Source organism: Endocarpon pusillum, assembly GCF_000464535.1.
Source record: "Endocarpon pusillum Z07020 unplaced genomic scaffold scaffold300, whole genome shotgun sequence".
Classification (NCBI taxonomy): Eukaryota; Fungi; Ascomycota; class Eurotiomycetes; order Verrucariales; family Verrucariaceae; genus Endocarpon; species Endocarpon pusillum.
Window position 1 is genome coordinate 1 of NW_006916276.1, and position 15,327 is coordinate 15,327.

The following is a 15,327-nucleotide window of genomic DNA, read 5'->3' on the forward strand; positions in this document are numbered from 1 at the left end:
TCAGGGTCTTGCAGAAGGCCTATAAGGACCTCTGTAGGTACCTATAGACTGTCATTTAAGTGTGATTTTTTATACGATGTAAGGAGTCCTAACGAAAGGCATAGAAGCTAGGCATAGATGTTGGATGCTCGTCTTCCCTAGTCAAACATATATCTTCTTCATTCTTAGGCTGGTAGTGGTTTTCTTTGGAGGCTATGAGTAATTCAATTGAGCTTTGGCACTCGCTTTATCCTGAACTTCTTTAAGATACGTCAGCCATGAATGAGTCATTATAACCGTACTATTCTCGAATCATGACTTACGAAATGACCTTTCTGTCCTAATCGCCCGTATGACATACGGCCGTGATATCTGACAACGATGAGGAACGCATCCGCAGCCCTCAGTGTGAATCGGGACCTGACCCGCGTTATGGATTTACAAGGTTTTCATACTGACTTCGGAAATACCTGGATTTCTTCCACAGACTTTGTCCTCCTCCAAGATCTTTTACCTATTTGTAAGTGGCTATTTTTTCGTCGGAGAAAGTGCTAGACTGTTCACTTGCGTCTCTTTCCAACTGTCTGGTTGTGCGCATTTTGAGCTATGGAGTGCATCATTCAAATCAGTACGGAATAGGACTGCTTGACCCTATCCACCCACCTCATACTTTCTACAGATGGAGCAGGTGAAAGATCGACCAATAGGCCAGTCTTGGCAGGTTTAAAGACGGCCACTCTTCGATCAGCTCCGGTTCAAAGGACGAGTCAGGCCCCGGGACCTGAGGTCGAGTTCACGAAACATGTCAAATTAGAGCGGCCAGAGTCTCGTGCCAGAAGGGACCTGGAGACTTAAATTTCGTGATTTCCCACTTCGAACACGATCGCGATCTCTTATGAAAGCCGCACTCCCGTCACACAGGACCGAGAAATGTCGAAACTAGGCGGGGCAAGAAGGTGAGGGGGACGGCCCCTTGCTCCGTTGAGAATAGGAGGCATTGCGTGGGAGGGGACTGTCTGCCACCGATGCGCCAGCTGATAAGCCGATGAAGAGGCTCTGTCGTACTGTATCCATCAAATCAAATAAACTAAATCATGACCCCATTTGGTTCGCCCATCTAATCCCAGAGGTCGATTTGATTTGATTTGAGTTGAGTTGACTCATTTGTCAAATGGCGTCAAATGCTAATAAGTAATGTTTTATTAAGAGGACTGTCAAGGATTCCCTTCTCACAAACGGAGTCCGCCAAGACCTTTATCTTTTCATCGAAATTTGGTTCATTTGCCAAGCATTTGATCTGAATTGACTCGATTTGCTTCAAATGGACACACTGCTCTGTCAAAGCGTCTGACCAAACGTCGCCTCTTTTGGTCACCCTCTCCTTCAGATGAGGAAACCGAGACTGGAGTCGAACTGGCCATCAGCAGCTACGCAGGTTCCAAACACCAACACTTTTCCATCCCTCGACCAATTCCTCCCGGCTCGACCGGGTGTTGAGAAAAGATACAAGCGACGACGGTACGATGAGTTTTGCAGGCGGCACGACCAGGTAGGCGCCTAGCATCTCGAATGGCGGTTATCTACGAGCAACAGGGTTGGGAAGGAAAAATAATCGTTGGTGAGAGGGATGCGAAGCAGGGCCGCGGAGGCCGCGCAAGTAAATACCTCATTTTCGATGGAAACCACATTGGGTGGATGGCAGTCCGTCTCACCACACCAGAGTTGCTGCAAAGGTGAGAGGGAGACGAAGGTGGCGTCGAAACACAGCTGTTATATTCACCTAAGTTCGGCTTAAAAAGATTGGCGCGATCGCCGGATGAAAAGAGCGAAAGGAGAGCAGCTAATACAGTTTCATCTACCTGGCGACAGAATGATACATTTGATTCAAAGCCCATAGATGAAGAACGTTAGAGCATACGCCATCATTCAGAGCTGATGCATTCTGAAAGATGCACGTATCAAGGACCGCCCAAACCGACGACACAAACACTTTCGGGTATGGCCACCATCTTCACTTGCAGTTTCAGAATACAACAGTCGTGTCAGACTGAAAGCTGCTTTCCATCGGAGATGCCAATACCGAGTTCTATATCAAGGTGCCTCCTTAGCTGCCGTGACATGATGAGCTTTTTGACCACTGGTCATACGTGAAGCTTGAACTTGAGTGTTTGCAGTGAGCTATTTGGGTACAAGAGAGTGACGGCTGGCGAGCTGATTGCGTCCGACGGAGGCTCATTCTTGGCTCGTTGTGTAGATTTGACACCCAGTCAGATCTATGAAAAGATCGAGTGACTCACCGCAGTGGTTGTCCACCCCTTCTACAATCGCAGTGAAAAGATTCTTTAGAGAGATTGATGGAACAATGTGGATAGATCAGAGCAGAGTATCTGGGCAAAGGTTGGTCAAGTATACGTAGTAGATGGCGTTGGAACGCTAAATCTCGTGGGAAATGGCCGCACACTCCCTTGGTCTTTAGTGAGAATCTTGAGCTTCTCTGGGCTTTTCTTTATAGGCTCACATGTATTGGCCAGTCCTATTTGCTACATTTGTTGTGAATCTCCATCGTGGTGAGGTTGTCGATGTGAAACATCCGTCATCTGGGCCGTAAGGTGTGTATTGGATTGTATTTTGGAACATGGCAGGTTGTAGAGTGCAAGCCCCCAGCTGCCTGGAAGTAATTTGGAGAACAAGGAGTACAACTATCCACAACCGCGTCCCAATCCTGGTTCATGCCCACGGGACTCCCTGCCCGGCCAAATTAGAAGGTTATATGACCGGTTAGTCATACTCGACTGGGCTATGGGTCACGAAGATCTGAAGATGGTCGTACAAAGGTTCAGAGGTGCTTTTGAGATGTCGAAGGCACCAATACAAAGAATCACAGGTCACTGTAATCGATCCTAGTTTCCGAACAGTCCTCATCAAGCTCCATAGCCTTCTGGACCCGGCAAAAGTGGCGAACAACAGCTCTGTTCCACTCTTCTTTCTTCCCAAAGCTGTTTCTGCTGTGCTATGTCGAATAAAAATTTGATCGATATCTTGCGACATAATAATGACCAAAAAGGGCGGTGGCAGTGGCGCATCAGCTGGGTCGAGTGGATGATCCTTTCTGTCAATTGGAAAACTTTTCCGTATGCACCGACATTCTAATCTTCGTTAGCTCTGTCCTCGCCGCCAGCAAGCAGAACCACCCCAAGAGATGGCTGAAATCGCTTAGAAACTCGCCGGCGCTTTTCAGGGATGATGAATCCGGGCAGCAGGATCATAGGATGGACACCAGTCGTGCAGGCCTGGCATAAGACTGGAATTATGAACATAATGAAGTGCTCGTTAACGTAAAAGGCCGGAGATTCTGCAGAAACCTCACTGGCTGATCTACTCTCATGCCCTCGAACATGTAGAATGGCGAATTTGAAGGTAAATACGTTTGTAGAATAAGGGATGTGGACGGCTTCATAGTGGTTCTTTTTTTGCTTGCTGGGACAAGCTCGTGGGTCGGGAAGTGGGAAATGCGGAATTGCGTTGATCTCAACAACTCAAAGCATCATAAAAGATAAGCGAATGGTGAGATGGGGTTGCGATTGTGCTTTTTGCATGTTTATCTTTTCATCTCCAGTCATTCCCCGGAATTTCAATAAGCGGAAAATTGAAACAAGGGGGAGAGAAGAAAATTTTTGTTATTGCTGGCCTGCTGTCTTGTATTCTCCCTTTTTCCTTTCGCTTCCTTTGCCTCTTTCCTTCACTGCATGCATCTGATTTCATTCCATACTCTAGCCGTGATGTGGAATGCCCTCCGCTTGTGGAAGTGTGTGATGTAGTGCTGGTAATAGCTTGAAGATGGCCCCCCATCAGCTATGGCACTTTCATCATCGCCCTCAGACCTAGGTGTGGTCGATTGAGCACTTTGAAAGGTGATTCTCTCAAAGTCCAGAGACACGTCCCTGATCAACGTGTGCTTTTGCTTCCTCATCTTCCTTTCTATTCATATCTGGTTCTTTTGCCCATGTCCATGCTTGTTATGCAGGTCGTGCTGCAGGTTGGTTTGGCTTGACATTGTGACGCGCTGCTGGTGTGGCAAAAGGTGGTAATGTGGGCAAAAGGGTATGGAGTGACAGGACTGTGAGTAAGACCAGTGAGGAAGTAGTTGGTACTAGCGAAGCATATCTAGGAAGGTTAAAGTTATGGACTGGTCATCTTGCTGATGTTGTCTTTGGGAGGTGGATGATCTATTGAAAATGTGACTGTCATCTTCTCTTATTGATCCGATATTTGGAAGAACGTGCATGAGACTGATGGGAGGTTCTTGCCCGGCGTGAAGGGTGGGGTAGTTCCATTCTGAAAGCGTCGTAGGTTGGGGATGTTGTGGTAGAAGAGCATCTACTCATGCGGCCATCACTTGCAAGTTCATAGAACAGCGTTGCGGTGGAAGACGCCTTGGAGCGGGTGGTTCTGATAGTTAATGGAGTTAGCCAATGGAAGATGTTGATTTGAGCATCGATATTAGGGACCTACCGATATGAAACTATAATTGCATTTGGACGATGTCGTCTCCTGTGGGCGATTGATTGGGACTGTGCTGGGGTGGGAAGAGGAGACGTTGCTTCATCTCGTCCATCCATCTCGGCATCAGATATAGTCGTATATGGTCCTTGAGATGCATCGAGGTGGTTGAAACTGCCTCCATCTCTTGAAATGTCTGTTCCTGATGGTAGTGGCGCCGCGAAATCTGACCCCCCGTCGCTCTCTTTGGGTGTCAATGGCGGGCTCAGTGGTGCTAGATATTTGTCGTCGAGGTCGGAGTCTGATTCGTACGATGCCAACACGGCCGATGCCTCTTCCAACGACATTTGAGGACCGATTTTACCTCCAGCAGCAAGCACGGCTTCGCGGTACTCATCGGCCTTTCTGTGTACGCGGTCAAGATACTCCTGGGAATATCCGAGCACACACCAAAATGCGTCTTCTGCCTCTCTGGTTCCTTCCATGGTTGGTGATAGGTTGAGTATTGTGGCGACTGATGAGGATTTATGGTGATGTTTGAAGACAGGCGTTGAGACAAAGAGAGCCAAAGTGGGTGGTGGGGGTATTGATACCGTATCTGCTGAGATTCAACCTACGTGACCTCCGCTTTGGTTAGCCTTCCCTTCTTCTTATGGCTTCGATAATAGTGATGCCCAAAAGCCACCTTCGACATTATTTGACCAACTTGGGGCCTGAAAGTTGCAATAGTAACCATAAGCAGCGTTCTCCTAGGATTTTGACCGGTAATCGAAGTCGCTAGGTAGGCCTATCTGATCTGGTAAATTACAGTATCTAAGGGACTCTGTAAGATACGCTAGAACCGATTCTTACTGGATGCCAAGGTGGACGCCGCTTGTTCAGCCATTTAGAGAGCAGTGCTGCCCCAGAGACCAGCCTCACCAGCATGACTGCATTTGGGTAGAGTTTGCCACCTTGTTTACGTGTACGGAGTACAGATCACCATCGAAAGATGCCTTCTGGAAGCGAACTTTCTGTAAAATAAAAGAGGATCAAAAGATGCTATATCACGTGTGGTGAAGAGGCATTGTGTATGCGATCGATTACACTAAGTCAGATTCGACCTGTGGTAATTTTACCGTGACTATTGGATACAATTATTTGCATATTCCTCCTTCGGTTGTTGCTTACGAATCAAAGTCGAACACAGCCAAACGGAGGAAAAACTGTCAAGATGACGTCCTCTTTCAACGGGGACTTTGCCAGGCTTGTACCTCGCAACCGTGCTTCCCAGGTCTTGTTCTCCGAGACCATTGCCTATGTGGACAAGAACGACACCTTCCATTTACGATTTATGGAACGCGCACTCGCCGAAGCCTACCACGCATCGAGCGAGTCTCCAGAGGACACTACTGACTACGACAGCCCCCATGATGCCATCGATAGAGATCTCCAGCTGAAAGACATACCAAACTCTGGCTACTATGTCTTCTCATTCGACAAAAAGCGTGCCCCAGAGATGCCTCATATCGGATGGAGAGTGGGTCGAGGAACCAGCAAAGTCCCTATGAACCGTGGCGTTGACCTCCTTCTTGCCAAACCTGGCCATCCCTGGGGCAAAAAGATAGCAAGCGTGCATCTGCTATTCCGCTTTAATCTTAGATCAGGCTTTCTTGTGATGAGCGCACAAAGCCAAAAAACCTTAGTAGAAGTCAAAGTCGGCACTACGTGGGAGAGGCTGGCGTACAAAGGGGAACGCTTGATTCATCAGCCTACTGTGTTAGTACGAGCTGGGGTCTGCGAATATGAATTAGAATACACGGTTGAGGAGAAGCATAGGGAAGCCTATTTCGAAGAGAGAATGGTTTTCCTTGAATCGATACAACCTAACAAAGATGCTAGAGCTGGGAACTTCCGAAAACTCCCTGGCGACAGTTGCGTGCTAAAGGGTCGATACCTTGAATTCGAAACCAAGGGATATGGAACATTTGGCTGGGTAAGTCAAGGGCTAGATACTAGAAATGGTGATCCAGTCGCCATCAAAGAACTGCGCCTCAAGAGCCGATCAAATCGTGATGAAGCCTTACTCGAAGTGAAAATGGGAAAAGACTTTCTTGTAAGTTGACTCCAGAAGCGTTCATCAAAGTAACTAATGTGTTACAGAATAAGCGTGGACTCCTTCCTATCTTGGACGCGTGGTGCGAACACGGCAATTCTGAAGGCTGTGGCAGTCCAGAGCGATACTACATTGTCATGCCGCACGCACTTACTGATCTGTCAACCAATTTCTGGACCAGCCTTAGGATTTCGCAGGTAGATAAGCTGCGTTGGCTGAGGGACCTTCTGGAAGGTCTGGCCACATTGCATATGATGGGAATTATACATCGCGACATTCGGCCCCAAAACATGCTGATAATGTCCAACTCACCCCCAAGGGCTTCGATCTGTGACTTTGGCAAGGCAATCAAAGCACAAACGTCCAACTTCACAGCAATCGGTCCCATCTCGACTTGCGCGCCTGAAGTATGGAGGGTCCTTAATTTCGGACCCTATACTAATAAAATTGATACTTGGGCTTTTGGGTATGCTATAGCTGATATATTGGGCTATTCTGTGGAAAAGTATCCTGGGGCCGACGGTCTCAAGGAGGCTAATCCTAAAATCACGCGGAACCGCCACGCCGCGATGGTTCAGATGCTTCTGGACCATTCTGAGAAGCGTCCTGAAGACGCAGCTCTGGTTGATCTTGCGTTGAAGCTGCTGGTCTGGGACTCGAAGCTCCGCTGGTCCGCGAAGCAGGCCCTGAGCCATAAATGTTGGGCCCCAATCTTGCGAGAAATTGGAGGGGATAGAGACAGCAGGGAGGCCGCCACAGAGGAATATCAGCCCCAGGCCAAAAGAGTCCATGTGATAGCTTCGGAGGGTAAGTTCATCACGTGAAACGGCGACTCCATACTCTACGAAAGCGCTGATACAATTGCAGCAGACCCGCCCGCACCTTTGCACGAGACGGTGCCCACCCAGGAGGCTTCGGAAGAGACCAAAGCTATGATAGCGAGGCTATACCCGAAAAAGAAAGGATGATGTCCCCCAGAGTTGCATTCCTTCGCGACAAACGTCAGATTCGCACATACCCATCATAATGATAATGATTCCAGAATATAAACGTGGGGGGGCCGTCATCCACATGACGTCCGGGAAGAGTATACGCCGCAACAAGCGACTTCGAAGGATATGAGAGACGGCCCTAACCTTTGAAAGAAGTGCTTGCATTAGCGCCTGTCATACTTTGGAGGACACCCACTCTCCGATTCAGTATACCCAGAATGGAGGCACCCCTGATCGATAGCAAAGGCTGGAAATCGCAATAATGGATGAAGCCACCCCACAGGCAAATATATTGTAGACTAGGTCGTCCTGTGCAAAATACTGTCGAAATTTATTCTCCACATGGTTCCGCATCTTGTTGAGCTTGCTATACTCGAAAGTCCTTTCCGCGTAGGACTTAGATTTCGTTCCTGAGACGGCAGATACACTGCTTCTGCTTCTCTTCAATGGGGATAATGGTTGCCTGCTTGGGTGCCGGGATGTCGTCCGCCCCTTTGAATCCTAGTTTCAAGGCACAACTACCTTGACGTAGGCTGTTTTGTCGGTCCTGCAGATGGATTCAGGCTCTGATGCACGCCAGCCGTCAATCCATCAAAGGTCCGCACATGAGTCGTGGCTCGTTCGCCAACCTGGTGGGAAAGGATGGCGTTACTGTATGTGTTCTCTTTAACAGTCCTTCTAGATATTAGGTGACGTTGTGACCAGCTCCCCGAATGGCTTGCCAATAAGATCATATTGGGCACGCAGAAAAGGTAGTTGATGATCAGACAGACGCATGGTGTATTGCGAAGACGACTCGTCCAGTTGGTCAAACCGTGCCGCCTCAAAATCCCAATTATAACACTGATTTTGAACTGGCAGAGTACTTTGAAGGCGAGACTTTTACGAATTCAAAAGAGGAGCGGTGGGGGGATTCATCAATGCTGAGCACTCCGAGAAGAATTAGAAAAGCTTCCTGGGCCACCAGTTAACGGTGCCACTGTTGATTTTATCGAGCATCACTTAGTGATGGACCATTCGAAGCTGCTAACCGCAATGGCTGCTCTGGGGCACTATTGGCTGGCGGATGTAAATTGAGCTTGTTTAGGTGCCCGGCAGAAAGGTAACCATTTTGTAGTATGATTACAGATGTAGTTCGGGAAGCTGTGGAAGAACTGTTCCACACATGTTAGGCGTTAAGCAATATCTGTTAGGATGGGAACACTTCACAAAGACTCCAACACCACACCCCATCGGGTGTACCTATATAGGTAGGGAGCAAGTGATGAATAAAGTACATCTAGGTTAGGGCAACGACGTTCAATCACCGAGACAAGACATAAGAAGAAATACCTTATTGCCTGTTACTTAAATAACACCAAACTTCCCTGCGCACCCCCAACTCGCCTCCCACCTAAACCAAGACCGCATATCTATGAAATTAAATTAGTTATAGAATTAGACATAAAACCAAGTATAAAAATAAATAAAAGCACACGAAAAGCAAGTGAAAGGCAGATTAAGAGTAACAATACGACCAGAAGCAATAAGAGATCCTATCAGTAACGCCAGAAAGGGTAGGAACGTAAAACTACAGAGGATCCACAGGCATACCCAAGAGGTTGTATTATGAAAAAACTCAGCTAGAAAGCAATCTTGGAGCTGGGTTTTATTCTAGTAACAGGAATGCAAACTCGCCAAGGTTACTAGCTCACTGGCTCAGCTCGGTTCCAAAGATCGTCCCGCAAACTTACCTGCATGATGCGTCTATAGCGGTCTCAATCCCTAGCCTAGTCGTACCGGTTTCTCCACCTACCACAAGCTCGATCTTGTAGCAGCAGCATTGGTCATGATGTTTTCCATGAAAACAGGTGAGAAAGAAATTCACACAGGGTATCTCAATAGCTCAGCTTGTGCCGAATGGCCAGATTCGACTCCTAGATTGGTTGCACACAAGAAACTTTGATAAAATGCTTTGGACGACATTCAAGTGATTGGAATGCAACCTGCAACGCGAGCAACTTGCAGTGCATGCCCAGCTGTGACTCTGTCTACAGTCTTGGTCAAGGTTCACGGCAGACTTTCTGAAGTCTCGTATTCCGATTTTGAGGCAGCAAAGCGTTGGTCTACGGATGCAAAGGTGGCTGGCATCATGAAGCGAATGAATAAGCAGGTAGTGTTCTCAACGGCAGAAGTCCATCCAGACTTTATGACATTGGATCCAACAGACATCTACGCTTGATGGTTTCACTCGTTGTGCTATCAGTCTTCACAAACAAATTCTGCGACTTATATTTGTTTAATGACTCATGAAAAGACACTGTTTAAACAAGAACTACTGTTGAATTCTGAAAGGGCCTATTGCCAGGTTTTATGTGGGTAATCCCTGCGTATCGTCTACGTTTAGTTAGTCAGGTTTCACTGCAATTTCGCTTCTCATTTCGTTGTACAGCTCAGCCAATTGTACATGGATCTACGCTCTCTACCCCCCTAGCTATCGAACAACTTGCTTTTCTACGCACTTTGCATAGCAGTTTCACAACTACATATATTGGTATGTTGTGACCCTTCGTCCTTCTTTGATACTGGTCCGATCCTCGTCCAGTGACAATATGAAATCCCATCATATACGCAAGCTAGCATTTGCACATATCTCCACGTCTCAACGCAATGCACCAAGGGCTAACATGTCACGACCCTTGCCGGAAAATGACCTTGCACTATGCATCACCGCAGCCAATAATCACAGCTCGATGTGCTAAGATCTGATCTTGTCTATGATCATTACGTGAAAAGTGCCTACAAAAATGCATATTCCCCGCTCGTGCCTCTCAAGGCAAAATGTTCTCATACAAATGCGTCTCAATCAGCCATGCTGCAGAATACGGTTTTTGCTGCAGTACGAGGGATCTTTTGATCATATCTTAATTGAGAAAGAAGTGCATCCTACCCACCACTTCGTCCCATACCGCAACTTCTTACCCACTGATGAAGTTATTTTTCTGGGTCGGAACCGGAAGCTTTGTTAGTTTTGGGCTAGTAGCAATGCTATAAAGTTCCGCTCTTCTTCACCCTCTGCGTCTTGTCAACCAAGCACTATCAGCTCAACTCCGATACTCAATAACCGCCTTAAATACCCGGTAACCTCAATATGAAGCTTCAAGTGCCTTACTTCTTTATTCTAGCCTCTTTGGCTGCTGCATCCCCTCTGGTTGATGTCCATATCACAACCAAGGCATCTGCTGCCAAAGCTGACGTACAAGCCAACGACGTCTGTCTGCGGGTTTGCTGGGCCGAAATCCCAACATGCCCCGATGGCTGGGTGTGTTGTCCCTTTCGTCCATGATGTGATTTCAAAAATCCTCTTCCCAACACAGTGGCCCCAGTATAAGGAAACAAGCTAACAGCTTTGTTTAGTACTCTAACAACTTAGGGGTGAGGAAGCCGCATGCCGCGTCTTTAGCTCCTGGGGTACTGGTGTCGCTGACAGTTTTGAATATCCAGACTGCTAACCAGCCTTGCTGGACTTGCTGCAAGGCTCCGTCGGATGCGACCGAGTGCAAGGGTGCAGAGAAAGGATTCAATGTGCAAATGGACGGTATGTTAAACGAAATAGCTTCCATGGGGAGAGATTCTCTCTAGCATAACTAAATATCTTGTTCTTACAGAGATGTAAATCTCTGCCAGTCTGGCAAGGTGTATGGCAGTCTCCCTTTGAGAACAGTCTGGTTCAGAATGGGTGGTCATGCTGTGCGTTCCATAAGTGTTGCGAATTCATGGCGCCTCAAAATCTGCTGCAGTAGCTCAATGCACAAATACAACAGCTTTTACGACTTACGTAGATACAAAGACTATGTAAGTTCTGCAGCAAAATATAATTGAGCTTTGTCAGATTCTTTTGATATGTATTTTAGCCATATAAGACTCTTTTTAATGAAGTTAATAATCTATATACAAAATGATATAAGTATACGCCCCTGATGAGCTTGCATCAGGCATCTGCTGCGTAGGGCAGATGGGACAAGAGCTTCTACCTTCTCGTGGTGTCCGGTGTGAGTACTCCTGCTGCGGCAGGAGGAAACCAAAGAAAGCTCACACTCTCAAGGGCGAGTGGTTGCTCAAGATCGCGTTGGTTGGCGACCGGTTGCGAGCAGCGAAGACCCATCGACAAATCCGTTCAAATGAAAGAAAGATCTGATCTACGACAAGATGATACGAGTACTCTTCTCCTGTTGCGACTAGCACCGACCAGTGGGTGCTGGCAGCGTACGGTTCCTTAATCTATAGTAGCCATACGAAATTGAAGAAATGTGAGCCCTGCTATCTTTAGCGAGAAGAATGTGATAATTAATGAAATGTGAGCCTTGATGGCTTTGGCAGAAAGTACAGCTGTGCAGAAGGAACTACTTAGAATAGGAATGGGGGCCCTATTCTATGACCGCAAGAGCGGGTTCTGGTAGGAGATGCTGCCTCTCCTCTACACACTCTCTTTTACCAGCTAGAAAGTGCATCTGCAATAGTCCACCGATTCAGCAATCAGATTCTCCTACTTGCTATAAAGAAAGCTGCGCAATAGTCCACCGATTCAAGTTCGTACGAGAGACCCTCAATCACAAACCATCCCTTAGAAGCACACTCAGTTACGAAGAGATCCAACGGATACAGGGAGCATAGTTGGGCAAGAGAAGGGAAGCACACAGACGCAGATGGTTGCGGCGGCGTAAGAATATCTTAGGGAGCAAAGGGAAGGAGAAGGGAGATCTATCGGACAAAAGTCTGACCTGTGGCACTGGATTTGCGACCCAGTGTGGGGAGTCGGTGAGCTACGATCTCCTGCGGAGAGTTGCTAAGGGCCTTGCCTTCTCAACTCGATGCCCTTCCTGGAGCGGCAGGATATGGCCTCACGTGCTGGGGACCACCAACTACAGCAGAGAAGAATCTTTCATTTCACAGATCAAAGCAAAACAGCGCGAAGAAGGGCGAGGGGTTACGAAGGGTTACTCGAGGTTGCGGTTATCTACTCTTGGTGAACCTGGCTCGTGAGTGCAGGCACCACAAGGGCTCTCCATCCGGCCCTGGGGAACTACCGCCCAGGAGATGGAGCATGTTTCAGGGTGACAAGAGGGGGATAGCTGGCAGCTGGTACACGTTCGTAACGGCTCGCAGACGGCTGCGACTCCTCGGTACAAAGCGAAACCTCCCGCAGATCAGCACAGGGTGGCAAGGTTTTCTTCCCCAGAGGGTTTCCTTGCTCTAAAACACATTGATCATCCCTCATGAGTTCGTATAACTCGATAGGTGTAAGAATAAATCAATCAATCAATGATATAAGTATACTCTATTATCTAAAGACTTTAAAGCTTAAGAAATCGGCTTAAATCAAGATCCCTAGGCTATAGCTACAGAATGATATAGATCTCAGAGTATCTTACTACGTAATAAAGAATTCTATACAAAGTGGTTGAGCTGCAGCAGCAGATTTTGGGCTGCTGAGGATTCGCAATACTTTTGGAACGGACAGTATGGCTGTCTGGGACTATTGGTACTCACTGCTTCTACTGTCTTTGGAAGTATAGGTGTATTTTGAATAATATTTGATCCTTTCGAATCCTTTCGAATCCTTTCGAATCCTTTCTCAATGATGGGATCGTGATTGCAGGAAGTACACTCTATACTACGATCGACCACACTTGGCAAATGGCTTATTATCAAATAAGCCATTAACTGAACAAGCACGAAACTGAAAAGTCGTATCGTGTTAAGTTTGAAAATTCGTCATTGTGAATCTGGTTGACCGCAACAGCACCCATGCTACTTCAGGTTAGCGAATGGTACAAGTAGCAGGAATTTTGAAATTATGCTCTGCCTTTGCCAATTTGCTGCTGGGGAGGTGAGCTACTGATTCATGAAGTGATGGGTGAATGGGTGAAGAAATCAGTGGATTGATTAATTGGTGGATTGATGTATCGATGAGATGCTGGGTGGCTCGGTGGGAGAAAGTATGGTGCTTGAGTTCCATGCTCTACTTCTCCGCCTTAAAATAGACAGACATATTTGTCGCAACGAGTCTGATCGCGCCGTTACCGCGTATCCTCTTCCGTATCGCCTTTGGGTCTCCCTTTGGCAGCTCGCTCTCTCGTCCCCAACACCATGATCCGAAGCCTCGAAGTAATTTTTTCAATCAAGTCGAACAGAGTAATGATGACCTTCGCTCAAACATTCCAGTTCGCCTCCATTAGAAGTCGCAGGGTCGAGCGGCTCTAACTCGTATCTCCTCACTTATGACTCCTCTGGAAGCAATTCCAGCAGTACCAACGTGTGCGGGAATTCCTCTAAATATGAGTTGTCCAGTCAACAACCAACGCTACAGGGCAGCTCTAGGATCTGGTTGGTGTCTTGATCTTCTATAACGAAGATCTCGTCGAGGCCCTGCAGGAAATATAGTGGTGTGTACTGGATAGCGGCGGCGATGGGACGAGTTTCATGGGATGTGATGGAGAGTATGAACGCGAATCTCAGCGAGCCGGGGGAAATGTGGCAAATGTCTGAGGACATTTGTACAGAGACCGTGAAAGTTGGAGGCGAGAGATCATCTCTCACTGTGAGCTCGATCGGACCAAGCTCGGGGTGCAGGGGTGGAGGCTTTGGTCGATCTTTCTCTAGGTGATCAGTGTGTTCTTCTTTTGGGCCATACTGACACCAGCTTCATCCGATGCTCTGGGAGAATCTGATTAGATATCTACGACCTGGACTGAAAAGCTGTTTCCCAAAAACGTGTCTAGGATGAACGCTAATGTTGTGAACCTCGTCAGTCTCTCTAGGACTGATCGTCTTAGTCCTAGACTGCATGTGATTTGGAGGAATGTTAACGACAACCTTTGATGTGGCATCGAGGAGTTGAAGAAGACCACGCTGTACAGTCGTCACAACGTTGTAATCACCGTTATCTCCTTGTAAGCCGTCCAGAAGAATTGTCAAGGGTGTAGACTTTTCATGTCTTTTGTTGCGCCAAATGCGGGATACGTGAAAGTATCTCTCTTCCAAGGTTCAAAATTAGATTAGGAGGACAAAAAATCTAACGGGGCAACAATAGACCTCTTCGAGAGCAAATATCTATGTCAAATGTAAAGCACTATTTGAGGTAGTGAAGCAAAAACTGCAGAGAATCATAAGGGAAAGTGGGTGCAGATATTTAGGTTTAACTGTAGAGAAAGTGCAAAAAGTTCGCTTCATGTGTACCTCCACTCTCTAACTTTGCCGAAGGAGAGGTTAGATGCTGGAAGGAGAGATACATCCGCTATGAAAACTGGGAAGTTTTGCTACCCAGCAGATAAACCGCTAGGCCATGTGTCCGAGGACACTGGGATGTGTTTTTTGAAGAGTATATATTGTAGAATATGTAGGGAAATTGATGTGTTTCTGCTGATGCTGCTTACATAAGTGTCCTCATGTGACTTACGGTGGACAAAGCTGGCCTCTAAGTTAGGATTGAGTATTTCCAGGCACTCGCTAGTTATCGGTGAGACATGGAGTGCATTACTGAGGTTGCAGTGCAGTGATTGACTCAACAAAGCGCCAGCATGTATCTCGCCGCAGACTGTACAGTACTACGTTCCTCAGCAGCAAGAAGCGGCAGGAGGCCATTGAGTTGCCTCGATATATAGCTGCCGGGTATACACCTCATGGCTCTCGAAAAAATATCGGCACCCATGGCCACAAATAGAAACAAAGTCTTGACAAAAGGGCGCGACAACTTCATGCAAGCCAAAATCCTGCTCAGTA

The 15,327-nt window shown here is 47.2% G+C and overlaps 2 protein-coding genes across 2 annotated transcripts; one reads left to right on the top strand and one right to left on the bottom strand.

Annotated features, from left to right (window-relative positions):
• Positions 1-4,223: 4,223 nt before the first annotated feature.
• Positions 4,224-4,964, bottom strand: EPUS_07442 (uncharacterized protein; the record flags this gene model as incomplete). Its single annotated transcript, XM_007804166.1, has 2 exons — positions 4,224-4,428; positions 4,492-4,964. 2 exons carry the CDS (start codon positions 4,962-4,964, stop codon positions 4,224-4,226), a joined length of 678 nt encoding a protein of 225 aa, XP_007802357.1.
• Positions 4,965-5,692: 728 nt separating this feature from the next.
• EPUS_07443 (uncharacterized protein) lies at positions 5,693-7,542 on the top strand (the record flags this gene model as incomplete). The annotated part of the gene is made up of 3 exons (XM_007804167.1): positions 5,693-6,574; positions 6,622-7,381; positions 7,442-7,542. The coding sequence occupies 3 exons, from the start codon at positions 5,693-5,695 to the stop codon at positions 7,540-7,542; spliced, it is 1,743 nt and encodes a 580-aa protein (XP_007802358.1).
• Between the last annotated feature and the right edge of the window lie 7,785 nt (positions 7,543-15,327).